This window comes from Rhinoraja longicauda, chromosome 30 (genome assembly GCF_053455715.1).
Source record: "Rhinoraja longicauda isolate Sanriku21f chromosome 30, sRhiLon1.1, whole genome shotgun sequence".
NCBI lineage: Eukaryota > Metazoa > Chordata > Chondrichthyes > Rajiformes > Arhynchobatidae > Rhinoraja > Rhinoraja longicauda.
Window position 1 is genome coordinate 18,747,433 of NC_135982.1, and position 23,558 is coordinate 18,770,990.

Genomic DNA, 23,558 nt, shown 5'->3' on the forward strand with positions numbered 1-23,558 from the left:
ATGAAATTGTTTAGAATTTAAAGTGAAACAAAACCATGCTGGAAAATACTCATTCAGCACCCGTGGGGGAGAAAAAGGGTTAACGTTTCAGGTCCATTCGTTAACCTGGAAAAATCAGAAATAAGAGTTTTGAGGTGTATGTCATAATTTCCAGAGGAAAGTACATACAGGTAGTTCTGCTATAAAGTGATAGTTATGTTCCTCAGAAATATCACGTTATAGAAAATCGTGTTATAAAGATATTCGTGCCAAAAAGGGACATTGGGGGCTCGAAAATTTCAGGCTCACAATAACGTAATTTTTTTTCGTGGGATTTTCTAAAATAAGGGTATTTTAACAGCTGTAAGCTTATTTAGACACTAAACATACCAAAGACTGGGTGTTACATTGTTGAATAGACTATAGTTACACAAGTATCAAAAGAAACGACTGCTTGTCAACTTCCAACTACCCCCCAGTGAAACTGACCACCTGTGTTCTTAAAATGCAATGCCGTTTTATTATTGTGGGGAGGTTACAATGAAACAGGTTTTTGGGTCTAAGACAACTTTTCAAATATACTTTTTCTGTTTGTCAATTTCTCGAGTAACACTTAAACGGTTTTCTTGATTGGAATCGCGTTAAACCAATTTGGCCTATATCTTACTCATAGTGGTCCTCAGTTTCTCAATGGCGTTATATCCAATTCACGTAATGGTTCTAATAGAAATACCTGTATATGAATCTTCCTTTTAAAAAAATGTTCTTTGAAAATGCCATACTGCAAAATGTTTGAAAACGTGTACAGTCGGTACTTATCAAAGGTGCTTTATTTAGGTGTTTTGGGAGATTCTTATACAAGATGCTCTATGTTCATTTTTTTTAACCATGGGGACAAAGAATTGGAAGGAAGAAAATAGTTTTTAAATACAAAGATCCAAAGCACATTCAGGAGGATGTTACTTGGGATTGAAACCTTTATATTGAAGATTAATAAACTAAGAATGCTAATGGATAAAACTAATTTTTAGTGCAGTAAATTTGGACGCTTTTCCTCGCCTCCTCAGCCAGTAACAATAGTTGCAATGTAATTTTATAATACAATCATCAGAATACTGAAGGCATTTTGTTCAAGTTGCAGAATATATACTTAACATGTACAATACATTTTTATACGCTGCTTTTTTGTGGCATTCACTTTAATTACAATGACCTTGCATTCACTAACAAGGTCACTGTAATTGTAGCAGTCACTTTAATTACAGTAACCTTGAATCAAACATACAAAGGTAACTCTTCATATTTGACTGTGGTTTCAGATTAGATAGATGATGGTACATGCTGTTTGATGGAGTCTGCTGAGCAATGGTACTGTAAGTGTAAATCTTAAGCAACTTTGCAAAGACTAAGGTGGTTAACTTATAGAATATTATTCAATAAGTTCACACTTCTAGCGAAGTATATTTGTCTCTTTTTGAATTTGGTACCTACACCAGCAAGTATCTTAAAGAACGGTGCAATCATTCCAATGTGATGATGATATTATAAGGCTACCAATAGCCAGAAAGAGCTAGAAGAACAGTTATGCAGACAGAGTACAGAAAACTGCAAAAGCTTGAGAGCACATACCACCAGATTCAGGAACAGCTTCTTCCTCGTTATTATCAGATTGGTGAATGGTCTTCTCATCAGCTGTGATGTAGTCTTGATGCTCCAATCTTCATCTTTGCAGACCTTGCACCAAAACAAAAACAACCTGAGAGCTGTGCTGAACTACTATCTACTTCATTGGTGACCCTCGGACTTTGCTGACTTTACCTTGCATTAAATGTTATACCCTTATCATGTATCTGTACACTGTAAATGGGTCGATTGTTATCATGTATTGTCTTTCTGCTGTTGGAAAGCATGCAACAAAAGCTTTTCTCTGTATCTCGGTACACGTGACAATAAACAAAACTGAAAAATGCACTTTTTCTGCGACTGTAATATTGCAACACTATTTCTGCCTTTTTCTCTTTGCGCTACCTATTGTACTTGGCTGCAATTGTGTATGGTATGACTTGACTGGATAGCAGGCAAACAAAGTTTTTCTCTGTATCTTGCTGCATGTGACAATAACAAACCAAGACTAATACCAAACTATCTAAATAATAATATTAAATTATTACCTCCAGTGAACAGATACAGAATCCGTGAAGCAACTTGCTGTTATCAGTTCATTCTGTGTGCAGGCAATCGGTTCATAGAACCTAGCAACAGAAACTACTACGAGTTTGGCCAAGTGGTATACTAACTAAACACAGCACTGTTCTCCCTTGGTTGTTAATAAAATGCATTGTTTTGTCATGCAATTCTGTATATCAAACAATTTCAAACCGTGATAAAACAGTGGCTAGGCAGTTAATTTTTATTGTGCGTGAGGTAATGTTTTTTTTTTACTATAGCAACTCAGCAAATGAGCCATGGAACTAATTTATTGGTTCCTTTTGATATTTACCAAACTCCTGGTGGTCAATAGATTAAGTCAGCAAATAGGCTGTGTTTTTTCAAAGACTTTTCGACTGCCTTGGTTTCCAGAATTCCTATACCATCGTTCCTTCTGGAGGAATGAACTGTATTGCATCTTTGTTATCTAAATTTCATCTTTGTTAAAATGTCGTGTTCTGGGAGAATAAACAGGTTTAAGTATCACGGGATGAAATGAAAAAGAAGCCGTAGGTGGTTCTGCACAGAGTAAATGGAGTTGTGATGACTTAAAAGCTTAACAGATCAATTCAGCACCACAAGAAACTACAGTGTTATATGAAGCCGAGCTGCTAACGCTTCTACTATTGTTGATATTGGAATCCTTTTTCTCCAGTGTTTAAGTCATCGTGTAAGCATGATTTATTTTAAATTATTGTTGGCTTGATGAATTTGCAGCAGAACCTGTGAATGTTTCAGCAATGAAGATACTGCGCAAATAAGAGACATAACAAACTAACAAAAGGAACCTTGAAGATTGTTGCACTAGCCCTGTATTCTTAAATGGATAAAGCTATTTTCCTCGCTTTGTCCACTTCAGCAAAGAATCAGTATGTTCCTCGTTTAAGATTTGCGGAAGAAAGTTCTGATGAAGAATTGCTCCCAGATATGGAGCCTAATGAATTATTGATTTTTGACCAGCGCAGAAGATGGAAGCAATGGTTGAAGCAGTTTTGTCTATTATTAGAAAAATACCGCACTATACCAGCTACTCCTAAGTATAGATCTCTGATACCAAAAGAGTGGTCAGATCCGTATTGCCTTTTCTGCAGCCATTTATTGGGCTTATGGCATAACAGTAAAATCCAGGTCAGTAATTCTATCTGTGATAAGGAATCTGCATGATCAATTAAAATGGGTGATACTGCAAATCTGTTTCTTATTGGTAAAGAGTGAGATTCCAGGATCTGTTTATGAAACAAGCATTAAGCATTTTTTAATTTGCAGTTTGGGAGATTAATATCTGTTTGAAACCATTTCTCAAAAGAGAGGGGTATGGGCCAAAAGCAGGTAGGAGGGACGTGTAGAAGGGGTATGTAGGTCTGCGAGGGTAAGTTGGGCTAAAGAATCTATTTCAACGCTGTATGACTATGACTATATATTGTCCCTAGTGTGTAGGATAGCACTAGAGTATGGGGGATCATTGGTCGGTATGGACTCGGTGGGCCAAAGGGCCTATTTCCATGCTGTATCTCTAAACCAAACTAAAGTTCATGACTTTCAAGTTATTAGGTCCTAATCCTGACCCTCCAATGGTCAATATTATTATTAGGATGCTTATGATGCCTGTATATTGAGGACTGATTTAGAATAATTATTTAGAATTTTTGTCATTTCTCTATTTTCCAGGACTAATTCTCTCGTGTCAGCTTCAAAGGAATCAATAATTTCCTCAGCTGACATATCTAAAGTTCCATCTATTTGAATGATATTTGCTCTTCAATTTTCTTTGTCATCATTTGATAATTTCTCGAAGTTTCCCAATTTGCTGGCCTACTACTAATTATCACAGTTTTATTTAATTTCAATTTATTACCATCCTCCTTTAGCTTTTGCTATGGATGACAAATCCTTCTCCTGGAGCCTTTTGTATTTATCTGGAATTCCAAGAGGATCCTTTCCTAGGAAATCATTAATTAATCCTGTCTCATTACGTAATACCAAATCCCAAACAGCAGCTCTTTGGTGAATCGTCAAAATATTGGTCAAACAAAATCATCCAAAGACATTCTAAAGAAGACAGAATATAAGATAACCCCACAGCCTCAAGTCCTAGTCTGCCAAGCTCTCTCAATAACCTGGACCCATGAGTCCTGGCAACATCTTAAATCTTCATTGTACTCTTTCCAGCTTAATGACATCCTACTGTAGCAGGTATTTATTCACAAAATGCTGGAGTAACTCAGCAGGTCAGGCAGCATCTCAGGAGAGAACGAATGGGTGATGTTTCGGGTTGAGACCCTTCTTCAGACTGAATCAGTCTGAATCCTACTATAGCAGGGTGAGCAAAACTGAACACCATACTCCAAATGCGGACTCACCAACGCGTTGTACAACTGTAACATAACATTTTAACTTGTATACTCAATCCCTGACTGATTGAAGGCCAATGTACCAAAAGCCTTGTTGACCACCCTTCCTACCTGTGACAACGCTTTCACGTAACTATGTAGCTGTACTCTTAGATCCCTCTGCTTTACAACATTCCTCAGGGCACTACCATTTATTGTGGAGGTGCTGCCTTGGTTTGACTTCCCAAAGTATAATATCTCGCAATTATCTGCATTCCATTCCATTAGCCATCCCTCAGCCCATTTGCCCAATTGTTCAAGATCGTGCTGTAACGTTTTATAACCATCTTCACAATCTAATTTAGCACCGAATATAGTGTCAACTGCAGATTTACCAATCATGCCTTGTACATTCTCATCCAATATTGTCATCCAATATTGATTTATATCACAAACAGTATTGATCCCAGAGGCATACCACTAGTCACAGACCTCCAGTTCAAAAAACAATCTTCCGCCATCACCCTCTGCTTCCTTCCATGAAACCAATTCTCTATCCAGTCAGCTAGCTCTCCCTGGATCCCACGCACTCTAACCTTACAGAGCACCTACCACTTGGGCCCTTATCAAAACATGAGAATTCTTTTTCACACATTCAAGCTTGGAATAAGTCAGTAAATTATAAAATGTACACAAAATTTAAATGTTTAACAATGTAAAGCAAAATCCATTTTTATGACTCAGAAATATTTTTTTAAGTATTGTTAGTTTTAGCATGTTGATTATGTTTTGATTTGATCTTAGTTTGTTCTTTATGCAGATGTGAATAAGGGGAATACAACATGAGTTTTTATTGTGAATTTTTAAAAAAGTATTTGTCTATGTAATTTTAATCTTATAATTTATCAAGTAAACCTTGCATCCCCTCCCCCTCCATCCCTCCCCCACCATAGTCGTTGTACTAGTTTCACAATCATCCTGTTGAGTGTCACTGTTTGAATAACTCGTTACCACCTACCCCACAGCCAACAATGGACCATTGTGGGCTCCACGTTTCCTTGATCATCGTTGCTTTTTTCAAGGCTCCATTTACCTTCTATATCTCTCGTTTTCCTTTCCCCAGACTCTCAGCCTGAAGAAGGGTCCCGACCCGATACATCACCTATTTTCTACAGAGATGCTGCCTGAGTCGCTGAGTTACTCCAGCTTTTTGTGCCTATCTTTATTAATCGTTAGTTTTAATTAGTTTGAACTTTGTAAATGTGTAAGCATAAGGTAATTTTAAAATGTTTCTCATGTTATTTCATGCAGTGAGTGGGAAGACAGTTCACAATTGGTATTCGACATAGTTTCCAGATAAGAGTAACCTAGTCTGGAATTTATTCATGATTACCTGATATGTTCCAATGAAAATATTCATGCAGTGCTTTTTTCATACCAGCAGGTGGTGGTGGTGCACTTTATATACTGTACCATTTAAAAGCACAAGACCCTGTCGTTTAACATTTTTTAATCATAGAATCATGAAGATATAAGGCAATGAAACTGGCCCTTGGGCTGATCATGTCAGTGTCGACCATCAAGCATTCATTTGCACTAATGCCATTGAACAAAATCTCATTAACTGCCCCCAGTTTTAATCAGTCACCTACACATTAAGGACAGTTTTTCACTGACTAATTCACCTACCAGTAAGCGTGTCTGTGATGTGAGAGGAAACCCACAGGGAGAATGTGCCAACTCTACATAGATAGCACATGAGCTACAAAGCTAGCAAAATATTTTCACACTAATAGCATTATGGTTTTTAAGGCTTGATCACAGGAACCTTTGCATGGTGCCCATTTGTGGCGATGGTGGTTGAGAAATGTGCTCATACGATTCCTTTTTAAAAAAGTGCTTTGCTGTTGAAAATTGGCTTAATCTGAGGTAGAGCAATTTTGTGCAGATTTCTGGGCCTTTTGAGGCTCATCAAGAAACTACTGACCTTTTGGCAGGAATTTGTTTGCTCTTTTTTAGAGATACAGCATAGAAACAGACCCTTTGGCTCACCTAGTCCACACTGACCATCGATCAACCATACAAATACTAGTTCTATGTTATCCTACTTTTTTTTCATCTACTCCATGCACACCAGGGGCAATTTACGGAAGCCAATTAACCCCCAAACTCGCATGTCTTTGGGATGTAGAATGAAACCTGAGAACCCGAAGGAAACAGAAGCGGTCACGGGGAGAACGTGCAAACTCCACACAGAAAACACCCAAGGTTAGGATCAAACCCGGGTCTCTGACTCTGTGAGGCAGCTCTACCAGCTTTACAACTACACCGCCCTTTTGTACCATTTTAATCTACAGTGACCCTAAAAGATCTCAATGGTAGTAACACACCCATTTGTCTGCCATGAGATTCTTGACCGTGATCATCTGAAAGAAAGATTTTTGTTTACCCTTCAAAACAATCCGGTTTAAATAATCCCATTTCTCCTGACATCATTTTATTAAAAGGTCATCATCCAAAATGCATTCTCTGTCCTTAGTAACGTCTGTGACATCAAGTACAAGATCATATGCGTCTTGACTGCTTTGTCCATGGATGCCACGGTTAGTCTCAGCTGCAGGTCCCTCCACATATCATTATTTGTCACTTATTGCTACAAGAGATCACCCAAGTTCGATAGTAGAGGATTGCCGATTTTGTCACCCTTTCCTTCACCATGTGAATAAGGTGGAGCTGGCATGGAAATTTACCTGTATTGCACACCAAATGTCCAGGCATTACAAGAACTGCAATTGTGTCTGGCACTGTGGCAACCTCTAAAGCCCAGGAGGGCCTTTGTGGCCCCCTTGCGCAGAGTACATGCTGCCTTTGGGCTCTTCTTCCCCAGCTTGTCAGTCTTGGCAAGCCTTGGGAGCTCTCTCCCATTTCCTTCACAAAATTGCAACATTCATTCACCCAATAGCAACAAGTAACTGAAAGAGTTTTCTTGTGTTGCAGTATGTCTCTTAAGACAAAATTTGCAGGAAAGAACTGCAGCTGCTGGTTTACACCAAAGATAGAAACAAAATACTGCAATAATACAATGGGAGAGGCAGCATCTCTGGAGAGAAGGAATGGGTAACGTTTTGGGTATGAATATTGATTTCTCTAACTTCAAGTAACCCTTGTTATCCCTCTTTCTCTGTCCCTCCCCCACCCTAGTTTTCCGATTAGTTTCACTGTCCTGATTAATTTTACTGTTTGTATACCTTGTCGTCACCCAACAATGAACCATTCTACATTTCCTTGAACACCATCGTCTTTGATCTGTCATTTTCACACCTTATATTCTCTTTGCACACATCCATATTCTCCAGTTTGAATAAAAATCTTGACCCAAAAATTCACCCCTTCATTCTCTCCCTCCAGAGATGCTGCCTGTCCCGCTGAATTACTCCAGCATTTTGTGTCTCTTTTAAGAGTTGGTTGCTGAGATCACACCTGCAAGGCTACGTTACAGCAACTGTGAGAATTTGCAACACACCAGGAAGAAATGCCATGCAGAAACTGACAACAGTTTGAATGAGGTGTAGAACAAGGATACCTGACAATGGTGTTGTCTGAAGATTGCGTCAGATTTTCTGTAACTTGCAATGGTGTCTCAAAGTAATCCACTATGCTCAGTAATGCCACTGAGGGATGGTAGAGCCATTTCTAGAGCCATTTCTAGACCAGTGACTATAGTTCTCCAATTTAGAAACTCCAGACTGCGCTGAAACCTCGGATGTGTGGAACATTTGGATCTAAAATACACGTTATTTTTGATTATCTCTGGTTCTGAATCAAAGTATGTGGCTTATACAAATATATTGTTCCAATTTCATACCCACGTTTCCATATCAAGGGCGGTACAGTCGCACAGTGGTAGGGCCGCTGCCTCACAGTGCCAGAGACCTGGGTTCAATCCTGACTGTGGAGTTTGTACGCTCTCCCTGTGACTGCGTTGGTTTTCTCCGGGTGCTCCAGTTTCCTCCCACATTTTAAAGACGTGCAGGTTTGTAGGTTGAGTTCTGGAAATTACCCCTAATGTGTACCATGCATAAGTGGGATGACATAGAACTAGTGTACAGGTGATCGATTATTGGCATGGACTCGGTGGGCCGAAGGGCCTGTTTCTATGCTGTATCTCTAACCTAAACCAAACTAAATGTTTGTTGGCCTGAATTCAGATTTGGAAAATGATGAACTCTTTTCCTATATCTGCCAAGTGTGCTTGCTAGTATGTTGACCTGTACCTCTGGCAGGCAGCATGTACATTGCTCTGATTGGACATATTCCATGGGTGGGCACCATTTGGGTAGCTGTTTTATTCATAGATGGGAAGGAGAAGGATTGATACAGTATATACCTAGTGGCTGTTTCTTCTCTCTGCAAACTCTATAATTGGTGTCACCTCCACCCTTGGTTACCATCTCCACCCTTCTCCACTCGCATGCCAACCAACCCCTTCTTACCTGGATCCACCCAGAGCTTGCCAGCTCTTGCCCCACCATTTCCCCTCTTGCCTTTTTCAATCGGTTATCTCCCGATTTACTCCCATCAGTTTGAACAATGGTCCAGACCTGAAACATCAGTCCATTCCTCTCCACAGATGCTGCATGACACGCTGAGTTCCTCCGGCAGTTTATTTTTTGCTCTCAACTTGGGGTTGTTGTCTCTGGACATGTTGTCAGACATTTAGGACTGAGATGAGCAGGGATTTCTTTTTATGTAGAAGGTTGTAAAAAAAAAAGGTTGCAACTCCATGATCAAGCATTCTAAGTGTTGAGGCGAATAGATTTGAACACTAAAGAAATTGTTGATATGGGAAAGGGGCAGAAAATAGATGAGGCATAGGTTTGGCATGATAGAATGGCTAATGTGTTCTCGAATGAAATGGCAAACCTGGGGCTAGGGTCGGTGGCGGTTGTATTGTTCATTTTATTTCTTATTCAAATAATATGTTGATTGAGAATATTTGTATATCCAAATGGCATTCGATGGCCAATGTTCGAGCAACTAAATACTGCATTGATATATAAATATATCTACATCATGTATTGGTGGGTCAGTGTGTATACAAATTGCTTACTGTATCACCATGCAAGTATATCAATGTATTTTTTTTCTGATTTAAGTTCAGAGCAGACACCTAAATTTAAAGTCAAATTAAAAAAATCCAGTGTCAAATCTGCAGTCTAAAGTCAATTTAGCCAAAGACAGCAGAGGGAGAGAATGCATCGAATGCCACTTTTTTTGGCGGAATTTATGCATAGCAGTCACTACCTATGTTTTGATATTTCTGTCCCTTTGTTTGATACTGTACTGTTTTCAATAATTACTCCCCACGCCCAAAATGACATGCTATGAGACCTCTCCAAAAGGACATTCCTATTGGTGCTGTCTAAGTTGCAATCAACTTAAAAACATGGTTTTAAAGAAAATTGGTTGAAAAATAAGAGGAAATGGAGCATGATCTTTTGCAGTCGAGGTTTGGCATTCCTGTGGTACGTCAGAGGACACTGGCCTTAGCGTACAGTTTAAAAGACTTTGCGGGAAAAATATTGGAGGATTTATAGTCTCAGTTTTTTTCCTTCCACATTTACATAGAAGAAATGGTGTATCCAGTTTGCAGTGCTTTCTAATCACCAATTTTGCAGCATTGCAAAAAATAAATAAATCTGCAGTGTAGTAGTAATTATCTTAAAAACACAGTGGAATGTTTTGTTGTCACACTCGGTTGCTGTGGTTCAAGCCACAGTCTTCATCTCTGTCTCCACACACCATAACATTTGCTCTGGATGAATAATTTGCTCTGCTGCCCCATAAAGGTCAGTAGAAATCTGTCAAGCCTTTTTGGTATACTGCCAACAGAATAGATGAAAATGCAGGAATTTTCTTGGGTCACATTGAGCTGTACATTCTCATCAAAAACTCTTTACTAATTAAAAATATCATGAAAGCATAGAAGCGATTGGCTGAAAAAAAGATAATTTCCTGTATCATATGCAATTCTCATTTTCATTTGGCACGTTTAAATTAATGTGTCAGTCTAAAGTCATAATTATCTTGCATATGTCACAATTTTGCAGACTGGGGTAATTGTTTTTCTTACTCAACGCTTAAGACATTTGCTTCTTTCTGTCCTTCCCTCAATTTTAGATCACATAAGATTATGATTTACTCTCCAGCTGGATGCTTGCTTCTTTCATATTTCCCTTGTCGTGGAAGAGTACCTTTCCTTTGGTCATCTGACCCCTGACATGAAGGGACTCGACCAAAGGCAGTGATTAAGCATTTAATGAGGATATCTTTCTTCTACAATGCTTTAAATTAAATTAAGCCAAAACACTTGTGTTGCAAATTTGTAATATCTTTTTCAGGTGAAATGAACAATTGATAATAAGCTTACAGGTAGGTGATCACATTTGGACGTGGAATGGTTTTCCAATTAGTCTTAAGTAAATGTCACTCTGCTGAACTTGCTTTGATCTCTACTGACCTTGTTCAAATTTTTCTATTGCTTAAACCCCACAAAAATCCTATTGCTTAAACCCTACTAATCCCAGAGTTGTAAAGACTGATCAGTTATGTCTGGCTGGTCACCTGTCCAAGTGTCTTTTAAGTGTTGTTATTGCGCCTGCGTATACTACTTCCTCTCATTCCCTATTCCCAACACCCTCCCAGTGAAAAAGTGGCCCCTCGGGTTCTCAATAAATCTTTCCCCTCTCACCTTATACCTAATGTCCTCTGGTTTTTGATTTCCCCAAATGTGGGCAAAATACTCTATGCATTCACCCTATCAATTTCCCTTGTAATTTTATACACCTCTATATGATTACCCCTTAGCATCCTGCTCTCTATAGCTCAAGCCTTCATGTCTTGGCAACATCCTTGTAAATCTTCTCTGCACTCTTTCCAGCTTAATGACATTGTTCTAATAGCAGGGTGTCCAAAATTGAACACAATACTTCAAATGCGGCTTTGCCAAAGTCTTGTACAACTGTGACACAAGAGGATGTTGTGCAACTATCACCAAGTTAACAACAAGGCATTAAGTCTGGTTATCTCTGAAAGGGGAATTCAACGATACAGGATTGTTGGGCATATTCATTGAACTCCGCAAGTGGTTATTGAAGCCTAGGCTGCAACATAATTTTTTTAAAAAAGAGTGTAAGTATTTGAACATGAAGAAATGGGACCAGAGCTGGAAGCTCTCATTTGACTAACTCACAAGCTGGTTATGCATACATGTAATGAAAAAAAGTGAAATAAGCAACTTAATGCTCCAGATCAGTTATTTCTGTTCTTTAAATTAGATGTTGTTTTTGTATTAATTTAAACTTTCTGTGCTAAACTTTATTGATCCAGATTGTCTTTATCCTTGTGCAGAGTTTATTGGAGGGAGTGGCAAATGTACAGTGTCAGCTGCGACTGAGCCTCTTTGATACAACATACTCCCATTTCTTTGGCAGAACTTGGAAGAGTTCTCCACAGCCCATAAAACATATCCACGGTCAGCCAGCCAAAGTATCATTTAACCAGGTAAGATTATCTTAAATGAATGTGACCTGCAGGGGTTTACGTGGAGTAAGGGTGGTATGGTGCTGCTCTGAATTGCTGATATATAGCAGTTGTGCTGAAGATCTCTGCCAACTCAATGGGTGAATTCAACCAAGGTGAATCACATGTTGGATGCCTTTTTCAAAAATAAATGTTTTTCTTCGTATCAAGGCCAGGATATTTGTGTGAAGAATTTTGCTTGGCAACATGCAACTCTCTTATGTAAAGCTTCTCTATTTTGGCTTGCCCATTCAGTTTATCTTGGTATATGTCTACTTGTTCCATTCTGAAGTCAACATTGGTAAAGTGTTGACCATGAATACTGTCTTTTTTTGTGGCAAATACCTAAAAGGCAATGAGCTTGTATTACAGAATGGACATATATTTGTGCAAGTTCTTTTTGTGTACCAAGCTTGATTTCTTCTTGTGCACTGAAAGACGGCACGTCACAAAACTGTCAGGACTCAGTAGAGGTCTTCTTGAATGAAATGGGTACTTAGAATTGACAGCGAGCTAGTCCAGGAGTTTCAGATCAGCTTGTCAGCGTAAGGACTGAGGACTATCGGGTTTACTTTTATTGAGATAAATTAGTATTATAATTCAGAATACTCTCTGGTGTCTTGGCATCGTGTGTTTGTTATCTGTAAAATGCCTAACATCATCTTTTTGTGCTGAGTTGAGTTCTTTGGTATACCACTCAATGTTATGTTGCACATTGGAGATTTATAACTGCTGTCATTTTGTCATCAATAAGATTTAATGTACTTGTCAGCTGACCTTAATACCATCTGTTGAAATCTCACAATTCCCCTCCAATGAATCTAGCATTAAGTACATCTCCTGAATGACACTGCTTACTTGCACCCAGAACCAGATGCCTGAGTATACGGAAGTCGTAAATTGAATAAATCGTAGCGTGATTGATTGTCTTTGGGGAGGTTGCAGTTAACTTATAATTTTGACAGTTCTTTGGCCTGGTTGGCTGACTCTGAGGCATGGTACTCATGGTACATATAACATATAAGATTATTAAGGGATCGGTCAGGCTGGATGCAGGAAAAATGTTCCTGATGTGGGGGAGTCCAGAACCAGGGGTCACAGTTTAAGAATAAGGGGTAGGCCATTTAGGACTGAGATGAGGAAAAATGTTTTCACCCAGAGAGTTGTGAATCTGTGGAATTCTCTGCCACAGGCAGTGGAGGCCAATTCACTGGATGTTTTCAAGAGAGAGTTAGATATAGCTCTTCGGGCTAACAGAATCAAGGGATATGGGGAGAGAGCAGGAATGGGTACGGATTCTGGATGATCAGCCATGATCATATTGAATGGTGGTGCTGGCTCGAAGGGCCGAATGGCCTACTCCTGCACCTATTTTCTATGTTTCTATGATACCATTTTCGAGTTTCACAAATTATCAAAACTCTTTATTAACATCCAAAGTGCCACCCTCGCTTAATTGTCCATAATCCTGGCATACAACGTATGTTCAGGAATGAAATAAGAACCGTTTATCATGTAGTCTGACTTTATAAAGAAGACAGGAGAGTTGTATTCTCCAATGGCCATCAGCATGCATACAATCGTAATCATATGGGTTTGGAGCAAGTTGCATTCATATCTCCTCCGCCCTTGATTCTTTCTCGGTAGTTGTCCAAGGATGGCGGGTAATTTCTCAACAACTTTTGATATCCCATTCAGTTTGAACTGGAATGGAAACATAGTCCCAGAGTTACAAAGACTATCACTTCTGGTCTGACTGGTCAATGAGGTGCCTTGGGACATTTGAACCTGCCCTGGTGTAGTTGTTTGTGTTGATTATGAATGGCCAAAGGTGGTAAGTTTTCTAAGTATTGACATTTGTCACCCTAATGAGCACAGTGCAGCAAGATATTGTATTAGGCCCTTCTAAGCAATAATTATGAAACTTCATTAGCAATGCTATTATAATGAGTCATTTTACCACAGTAAGAGGCAAACTTTAAGCTTGATAAATTGTGAGAATGCTTTTGATTGCTGCTTAAGACAGGATATGTCTATCATAAACTCACACTCAGTGAGTGGTAATCTATGATGCGTGATCTACATTTTTACCTACTCTAAGGTTATTAACAACTAATTGTATGACCTTTAACTAAGCATCAAGAATGAAATACATAGCAAGAATATATTAAATAGCATTCCAAAAGGTTATTCAACGCATTAATTAAATACACTGATCCAATATCCTTGCAAATCCCTTATCTTCGATACCATTATATAAATGCCTCTCTTAAGTTCCAACCCTCACCAAAAACACCATGTTTCTTAAGTTTCTCTAAAAATTGAGATGTTTGACATTAGGGATGAGCCACATTTCAGTCTGATCTTTATCCTGTTGAATTCTATTTCAGTTAGGCACTTTTTGGTTCTTAGTTGGTCTTCTAAATAAAATTGAATATATTGAGTGTTAAATTTACATTGATTCATGTAATCCTGTAATTCAAATGCATTCCTATGTCAAGCATCATTTGCTGATTTCGAAGATCTGAATCAAAATTACTTGCCAAACCTGAAATCTTAACTGTTTCTCCCACTGTTGATGCTTCTGAAAATTTCATTTGGCTATTTCCTGCATTCTTAATTTTTTTGGTATAGGGAGCTTTCAAAACTTGTTTTGAAGCCCGTCCGAACTAAAATGAATAAAGTTCATGTTCCACTTAGTGTTGAGTATCATGCACCCCCTGAACATATTCCTTTTGATAGATTGGTACATTAGTCTTGAGAGTTCAGTGCACAGACATTTGCCATTTTGTTGTTAATTAGTGGCTACAACAATATATAAAGGAAAAACAAAATGCTTTTATTGTAGGGTAATGATTCAAAGCAAATTTCTATGTTACAATTCAAAGTAATTAAAATAATTCATCGCTCTCATGATTTACAATATGTTATATAATGTAACCGTAGAATAGAGCTATAAGGCTTTAATTTAGTAGAGTTTCAGTGACATCATTAATATTGACAGCAGATCACAGCAATTGGAAGGAATATCTGACAATATCTCTTTGGCATACATTTTAGAGGAAGCTCATCCCGTAGCTTTGGAGGCGTGGGAGGAGGGTGGTGTTCTACCTATGCTGCAGTATTATGCTTCATTTAAAAAGTCATGTAGGAACAGCAGCCTATAATGCATTCATCTTTGGCAAGTAGCATCCGTGGAAAAGTGATTTCTTGATTAGAACCACCTTGGTACAAGGAAATATTAGTCACATATAGAAATGACTTCACTGGGATACCGAGGTAAGTGACAGCTATGTGTACTTCATGGGGAATTATTAGGATATAATTCAAAATTATTTAGATGAGACATTAATGTAATCTCGCTTTCTCTCTGGACTGCCTTAGTTCAGTGTTATTTATTCATATTTGGTGTATTTATAAAGCAATGAAATATTAAATCTTCATTTCATCAGAAAGAAAAGATGTGCAAATGTGTCTGACTTTTGTGATTTTTGTTTTTTTGATGGTTAGTTAACAATTAGTGACAATCAAGTACTTTCGAAGTGTGGTCTCTATTGTGTCAGTATATAGTTGATGGAAGCAAAAGTTTATCTTAATTTGTGTGCCTCATGCACCAAATTTAAAGAGCCCCTGTTCAGGATGCAACGAGGTTTGGAGTTTAAGATGGGCTACTTCATTATTCTGAGAAATTGCTGTCACTATTTAGGAAGCAGCATGTCTATCATTATAAGAGCACACTGAATGAATTTATATGATGAGTTGTGGGAATTTACATGTAGGAAGTGAGCTTTGGTGTCTGTAGTTTAGGTTCTAATTTCGAGTTGCTCTGCGTGGCAAATTTGTAGCTTTTCCAATTTAACTTTGTTCATGTTTATGGAGCTGAAAATACTTTGACCTTAAAGTTACTTGTGCTTTTAGCTGGTGTACATTAGGAATAATAAAAGATTGCCTTGCTCTGCTGTTCCCTTTCATATTTTGACATTGGCAGGAGGCGAGTTTGTACTTGTAAATTTTTCATGGTATTGGAATGATATGTGGCTTGAAAGGTTATACCGATCAAACAGTAATTTGTATTGAGGAAGTAATAGTGGGTCTTTGGTTCACTTAAATTCTTGTGTACTTCACAAAGATATTTATGACCGCATCTTTTGTGTTGTTCAACTGTTGATATAATTTGGGTGATTTTATGTCTGAAAGAAGATGCTGGGACACATGAAAATCCTGCTGAGAAATTAGTAGTCAAATCTCTCAATAGACCCTATGTCACCCAGAAATTGTTCTTCCCTGGCCTTGGTCAGTTTTCAACTTCAAAGCAGCAAATCTTTTTGATCTTGTGCAAACTGTACAGTTTGGTTTTATTAGGTACACATTGTGGGTTACGTGAAGCATTTGCAAATATGTTTTAAAATCATCATGCAATGGTAATATGCGCATGTTTGCATTGGTACTTGGTTTGGCGGGTTAAATATAAAAGCAGCGTCAACCATTTTTCTTGCTCCCATAGAAGTCAGTGGCCCGAAAGAGAATGTACAAAATGAAGATTAGGAGAGTGATAAAAAGATGGCAATAAACAATGCATGTTGTGAAATCAAATGAAGCTCCCTTGATCATTGTGAATACTTGTAAAATTGTAATTGTGAGATACAGTGGAAGGCTTTGTTAGGTAATGGATTAAATAATTGTGCAGTTAATACATATATTGGTGTTTCTGTTAATTGTAATAAGGATCATTTAGTTTTGTAATCGGCAGAGGAGATGCTACAGAACTGAAATGATTTGTTCTCTTCTCGACAGTAACTTTTCTATTTAGGAATAGTTGATGCAATCAGTTGTCCGATTATTATTTAGAATGATTGTAAACAAAGATGAGCCAGACCAAACTGGATGATTATTAATTTGGGGGATAGGGGGAATTGTTCATAAGATTCCAAGTCTGCGGGTGTCTCTGGTGTGTGAATGTATCATTGATAAGTCGGTAATAAAGGAATGGAGACAAGCATGGTGCAAACAGAAACCACTGGAGGAACTCGGAAGGTCAGGCAGCATCTGTAGAAGCAGAGGAATAGCCAATGTTTCAGGTTGAGATTCCACATCAGGACAGTGTTGTAATTTTTTTAATGTAATCATACAATACAATACAATACAATATATCTTTATTGTCATTGTACCCAGGGGTACAACGAGATTGGGAATGCGCCTCCCATACGATGCACTAATTTAGGTAATTTAGACAGCAGCAACCCAACGAAACGAACAGTTGTAACAGTTTTGGACAGGGTAAAGTGCAAGTTGATCTATGCGTTGTGGCCATCCGGCTCAGCAGGACCGGTTCATAGCAGCTATGGCCCTGGGGATGAAGCTGTTCCTGAGTCTGGAGGTGCGGGCATAGAAGGCCTTGTATCGTCTGCCCGATGGAAGGAGTTCGAACAGACTGTTGCAGGGGTGTGAAGAGTCTTTGTGGATGCTGGTGGCTTTTCTGAGGCATCGTGTGTTGTAGATGCCCTCCAAGTCTGGTAGCTGTGTTCCGATGGCCCTCTGAGCTCTATGGACTACCCGCTGTAGAGCTTTCCTTTCTGCCTCCGTGCAGCTGAGGTACCACACAGGGATTCCATGCGTTAGGATGCTCTCTATGGTGCAGCGGTAGAAGGTCTTCAGCAGCTGTTGGGGTAGACCAGACTTTTTCAGTGTTCTTAAGTAGAACAGTCTTTGTTGTGCCTTCTTGACCAGCGCAGCAGTGTTATTGGACCATGTTAGGTCCTCCGAAATGTGAGTGCCCAGAAACTTGAAGCTGGACACTCTCTCCACACTGACCCCATTGATAGAGATCGGGGCATATTCCCCGTTATGTGACCTACGGAAGTTGATGATCAGCTCCTTGGTCTTGGTGGTATTTAGGGACAGGTTGTTATCCGAGCACCAAGTTGTTATTAAGAATATCAAGTACCCATGTGAGAAAGATAACTGTAAATAGTGGCTGAATAAATGGAAGGGGCTGGCCCGGGTGACACAAAAAGGCATGTGTTTTTCAACATAGAGCCACTGACATTGAATGGGTTCTGTTGAAGTTGTATTGAAAGGCCTTTTAAAGATGGAGGGAAAAAGCTGAGCACATGGAATTAAGATTCACACTGATGTAAGATAGGAAAGAGGTGAATGGACTGAAGAAAAGGTCTCCGGAGCTTGTGGGTACAGATGACGAAGGCCTCTGATCTAAAACAAAGGTTGGGGTGGTACTCTATTTCCCTCCTCCATGTGTGCTCATCTCCCATCACTCTACCATATACTTCCTTCTGACTTTACATTTCACTCCTTCTCTCCTTTCCTATCTGATACAATTTTGTCCCCTTTCTATTTCTATCCTTTGTCACACTCCACTCCTCTACTAATTATCCCCACTCACCTGTATGCCAGACTTTGCATATTACCGCATGTCAGACTTTGCCCCACATAAGAGCAACTAGCTGCTGCTCTTGTCCAAGCAAACCTCCCTGCAAGGCCATAAGTTAAAATGGCCTGATATATATGTGTTCTTGTGTTGGGTCCATCTATCTATCAACCCCCCCCCCCCCCACCTCGCCTGCGTCGACCTATTGTATGCTCTCGAACCATAAGGTCACCTATCCATGTTCTCCCGAAATGCCTCTTAACCTGCTGAGTTACTCCAGCACCTTGCGTCGTGTACGGTTATTCTTATTTGAAGAGTTCCTGCAGAGGGCAGTGTTGCACCAGTGAAGGTAACAGAATGTTCATCAGAGTGAATTATTTTTTCCCTGAACTTTGGTGATTATGTGCGCACGTCACCCATTACCTTGACATCCTCACTTTACACCACAGTTGTTTCCCGCTGATGTCACGGCATATCTGCTGCAGGCTGTAATGGTGCATAATTTTCTTCTTTAAAGCTCTTTTTTACTAATCGTAATCTGAATCGATGACAAGCAAGTACACAAAAATCAGGACTGTTTTGTATTTTGTGTGTATGCATGTGTGTTTGTATATTAAGAAATCCAAAGCTTTGGATCTGAAGATTATGATGTTTTGAATTATCTTGCTGTTAGAGGGGAGAGTTGAGATACAAGTGACCTGAAGTGTTCAGTGAATTGCTGGGCCATTGCAGATTACATTCCAATAAACATGGTGAAGATCAATTTGAGATACTTTATCTTTGTTGGGGTCTTATACAGGAAAGCACTTAGAAATAGATTGTAACTGAAATACTTGTTGACCTATTTGTTCTTTTTTATTGAGGGTGAAACTAATCACTAATTATTTTATATTCTGATGAACTGTATGAAACATTTGCATTGTTAACTTATCCTCTACGTATTACATTTTGTTCCTTGGGATTAAATAACTTTTTAGCTTTGATATACTGCCCATATAAGCTTCTTAACTTGTATTACCTTTCCTCTCAGTGTTCTGTTTATTTCTATTTTTCTCCTGGGAATGGTTTCAGTGATCCATATCACTTTGATAGTGCTTTTTGGCAGCAGACTTTTCTTGAGCCATGGGAATTGCTGTTGATTCATTAATGCCCGGCAGGAGACGTCGATGTGTGGAGTGGGAGGGATAGCTGGAAAATAATTACAGTTGGATTAAAATCAATTATTCTATTATTTTTCAAAAATAAATTCTGATGTTTTAGATGTGCTAATTTTACAGGAAATGCTGCTATCACTTGGGGAAATTTAAGAAAGCTTTCAGAAGTACTATGGCAACACTAATAAACATTAATAGTCTTGAAGTTCCAGTGCTCCCTAAAGGGTGTGCTGGATGGGTGTAAGAGTGCCGGGAGATGGGATTAGTGAGTGTGGGTGCCTCTAGGTCAGTATGGAGATGGCGTGTCAAAAGGCTTGTTACCATGTTGAAGGTATTTATTCACAAAGTGCTGGAGTAACTCAGCAGGTCGGGCAGCATCTCGGGAGAGAAGGAATGGGTGACGTTTCGGGTCCCGAAACGTCACCCATTCCTTCTCTCCCGAGATGCTGCCCGACCTGCTGAGTTACTCCAGCACTTTGTGAATAAATACCTTCGATTTGTACCAGCATCTGCAGTTATTTTCTTATACATATTGTTACCATGTTGTATGTCTCTGGCTCCATAATTATTTCCCCTTTTTCCCACTCCACACAAGAAGACTGTTTAATCCTTACCTTCTCTGATAACGCAAGAAAGACCAGTTTCTTCTTTCCCATTATGTCAGATTGCCCTTTGGAGGTCCCCCATTCGCCACAGAACCTCTTTGGTAGGGGAAGACCAACAAGGCAGCCATCTTTGAGCAGGAAAACACCCCTAACGAGGCACCCATGAATATTTCATTGTCCCTCTTTTATCTTCTTAATGAACTAATATCTTAGAGTATAATCATTGCAAGGAAATGCACAATTTAACATCACATCTCCCAATGATGTTACTCCTCGATCATTTAACATTTGTATAGATATTTAGTGTTAAATACCTGAACATTATGAAGATCTTTTGCTCATTCAACAAATGCTAAAATAATATTCCATCTTGAGACGGTTCTGAGTGTTTTGGGTGAACATTGGTTTCCTTAACTCAAAATTAATTTACTTCACACTAAATACTAAAAACTGAATACCTCAGCAGAGAAGAGGAAGACAGGATTGGATTGTTTGCATCACCCGATACATTACAACCAGACTATAAGGGATGCACCTGTAGGTGGTAATTTTGAAAATAATCAGCGCAAATAGGATTAAATGAGTGAGTGGTCAATCTATTCAACATGCTACCTCTGGCCATTGGGGAAGCAGTTTGTTCTGATTCTTTCAAATACAATTTAATTGTGGATTTTTTTCAGCAAGTAACATTTAGTAATAGAGTTGTCGACATTTTAAGAGACTACATATAGAAATGGAAGCATTCTGGATAGGAAAAGGTGCCTTTTGGATTCATGGCTCCAAGTCACAGATTTCTTCACATCTTTTTAGTCTGTTACTGACTAATTGATAACAATTAGTTATTATGATTAGTCAACTGGTCTATAATTATATATCATAATGCACTAACTGTAATGGGTGGCTCCCAGGCCTGCAAACGTGAACTTGGTCTTTCAATTCCTACGTTCTTATTATAAAATCCAGATTGTAGCGTGTTCAAGACTTATTAGACTTGCCAAAATAAATTGCAGCGGTAAGGCTCCTTGTGCATATCACTAAGGAATAAAATGGGATCATGGATGAAAAAGATAAATGTGAGCAAATTCAGAACATATTGCTCTGATGCAACAGTTTATTATCCTGATCCATTTATCAAGTATAGCTGCTCGGAATTGCATATTCTGTTTAAACGCAGCATTGGCATTAACATATGTCTGGCACTGTATCACAAATTCAAACTTACTTAATGCAGCAATCCACATATAGCACTTGCGTAGGACAAATTTTAATTATGCTATTAACACTAATTAGGCAATCGAAACTGAATATTTTGTATAGCAGTGAGACGAGACTGTAAAAGTTAATGTATTTTTGTGAGTTTCTTGCAGGTAACGCAATCTGAATGCATGAAGTACTGATTTGCTTTAAATTATTTCTAAAGCTTCTCATCTTGAGCTCCATATTGCTGCAAAATGTAGATAAGCTGTCTGGCACACTAGATTTTTTTGTGCACTAAGTATTCATGAAATTGGGTTGTGTGCTGTGCCTTGGAAATTAATTTGACATACTTGCTTTTTTGGAGGTGCAGTGCTGTTAAATCAACTTCAAAGTTTAGCATTATGTCGGACTTTGAAAATGAAAGTGCTTTTCACCTGCTGCTTATTTTACAGGGTTGTAAGGGGCACTTTTTAAGTCATAATATCAGTCTGAAGAGGGATCTCAACCCGAAATGTCACCTATCCATGTTCTCTAGATCTGCTGCCTGACCTGTTGAGTTACTCCAGCACTTTGTGTCCTTTTGTCCATTCGTACTATAAGATATGAGCTGCCGTGTTTTTGCTGGCATTGTTTATTGAGACAACATTAACAAACTCAATTTGCAGCAAAGCTGTTATTGCACAGCAAAGGTGCCAAGAAAGTATTGCCGGGACTGGAAAATGTTAACTGAAGGGAAGGATCGGATAGTCTGGTGTTATTTTATTAGGAACTGATATCGCTGATTGGAGATGATGATCCTAGATAAAGTAAATAGAAAGCACCTATTTTTAAAATCAATAGCCATCTCAAATAGAAACAGAAAGTTCTGGAAATGCTCTGCAGGTCAAACAATATCGGCGGCAAGGGAAAGCAAGTTTATGTTTTGGGTTGAAGAACCTACATCAGAACTGGGAAAGAGAGGACTTGTTCTACTCGACGGAACAGTCACAAAACAATGGGCATACACTTAAATTAATCGGTGAAAGCTTTAGAGGAGTGATGAGATCTATATCGCCTTGACCCTTTCAAGTCTCTTCATTCAGATCACCACCCATTTTTTTTGGAACTCCAGAGATTGTAGTCTGAATCAACTCAAACATTCTTTACAAAATAATGTGAGGTTATCCACTTTGGTGGTAAGAACAGGAAGGCAGATTATTATCTGAATGGTGTCAAGTTAGGAAAAGGGGAATTACAATGAGATCTGGGTGTCCTAGTTCATCAGTCGCTGAAAGGAAGCATGCAGCTACAGCAGGCAGTGAAGAATGCCAATGGAATGTTGGCCTTCATAACAAGTGGAGTTGAGTATAGGAGCAAAGAGGTCCTTCTGCAGTTGTACAGGGCTCTATTGAGACCACACCTGGAGTACTGTGTGCAGTTTTGGTCTCCAAACTTGAGGAAGGACATTCTTGCTATTGATGGAGTGCAGCGTAGGTTCACGAGGTTCATTCCCGGAATTGTGGTACGTTGAAAGACTAGAGCGACTAGGCTTGTATACTCTGGAATTTAGGAGGAGAGGGGATCTTATTGAAACATATAAGATTATTAAGGGATTCGACACGCTCGAGGCAGGAAACATGTTCCCGATGTTGGGGGAGTCCAGAACCAGGGGGCCACAGTTTAAGAATGAGGGGTAGGCCATTTAGAACGGAGATGAAGAAAAACTTTTTCACTCAGAGTTGTGAAGCTGTGGAATTCTCTGCCTCAGAAGGCAGTGGAGGTCAATTCTCTGGATGCTTTCAAGAGAGAGTTAGATAGAGCTCTTAATGATAGCGGAGTCAAGGGATATGGGGAGAAGGCAGGAATGGGGTACTGATTGTGCATGATCAGCCATGATCACGGTGAATGGCGGTGCTGGCTCGAAGGGCCGAATGGCCTACTCCTGCACCTATTGTCTATTTATTGGCTTCTGAAATAGTGTGATTTTGTTCTTGTGGGTATTTGATACAGATGTGGAATGCTTTTCTCCATCGACATTGAAAGATCTCATGCTGCATGCTGCCCAACCTCAGTCTTGCAATCCTTGTTAAAATTATCCCATTAAAATTTCAATTTGTCTCACTAAATTTACATGGTTCGT

General features: G+C 39.0%; 1 protein-coding gene across 3 annotated transcripts in view; it reads left to right on the top strand.

Moving 5' to 3' along the window:
* Positions 1-23,558, top strand: part of nphp4 (nephronophthisis 4) — a 196,680-nt gene that overhangs the window by 734 nt on the left and 172,388 nt on the right. For 2 of the 3 annotated variants that reach the window (XR_013549174.1, XM_078425576.1), the window contains exon 2: positions 11,928-12,080. Coding sequence is in view for 1 of the 3 variants with exons in the window: in XM_078425576.1 (XP_078281702.1) it covers positions 11,928-12,080 (153 nt within the window). In the remaining 2 variants the exon portion in view is untranslated. Of the gene's footprint in view, positions 1-11,927; positions 12,081-15,283; positions 15,378-23,558 lie in introns of those variants that run through there. The other variant, XM_078425577.1, reaches the window with a different exon arrangement.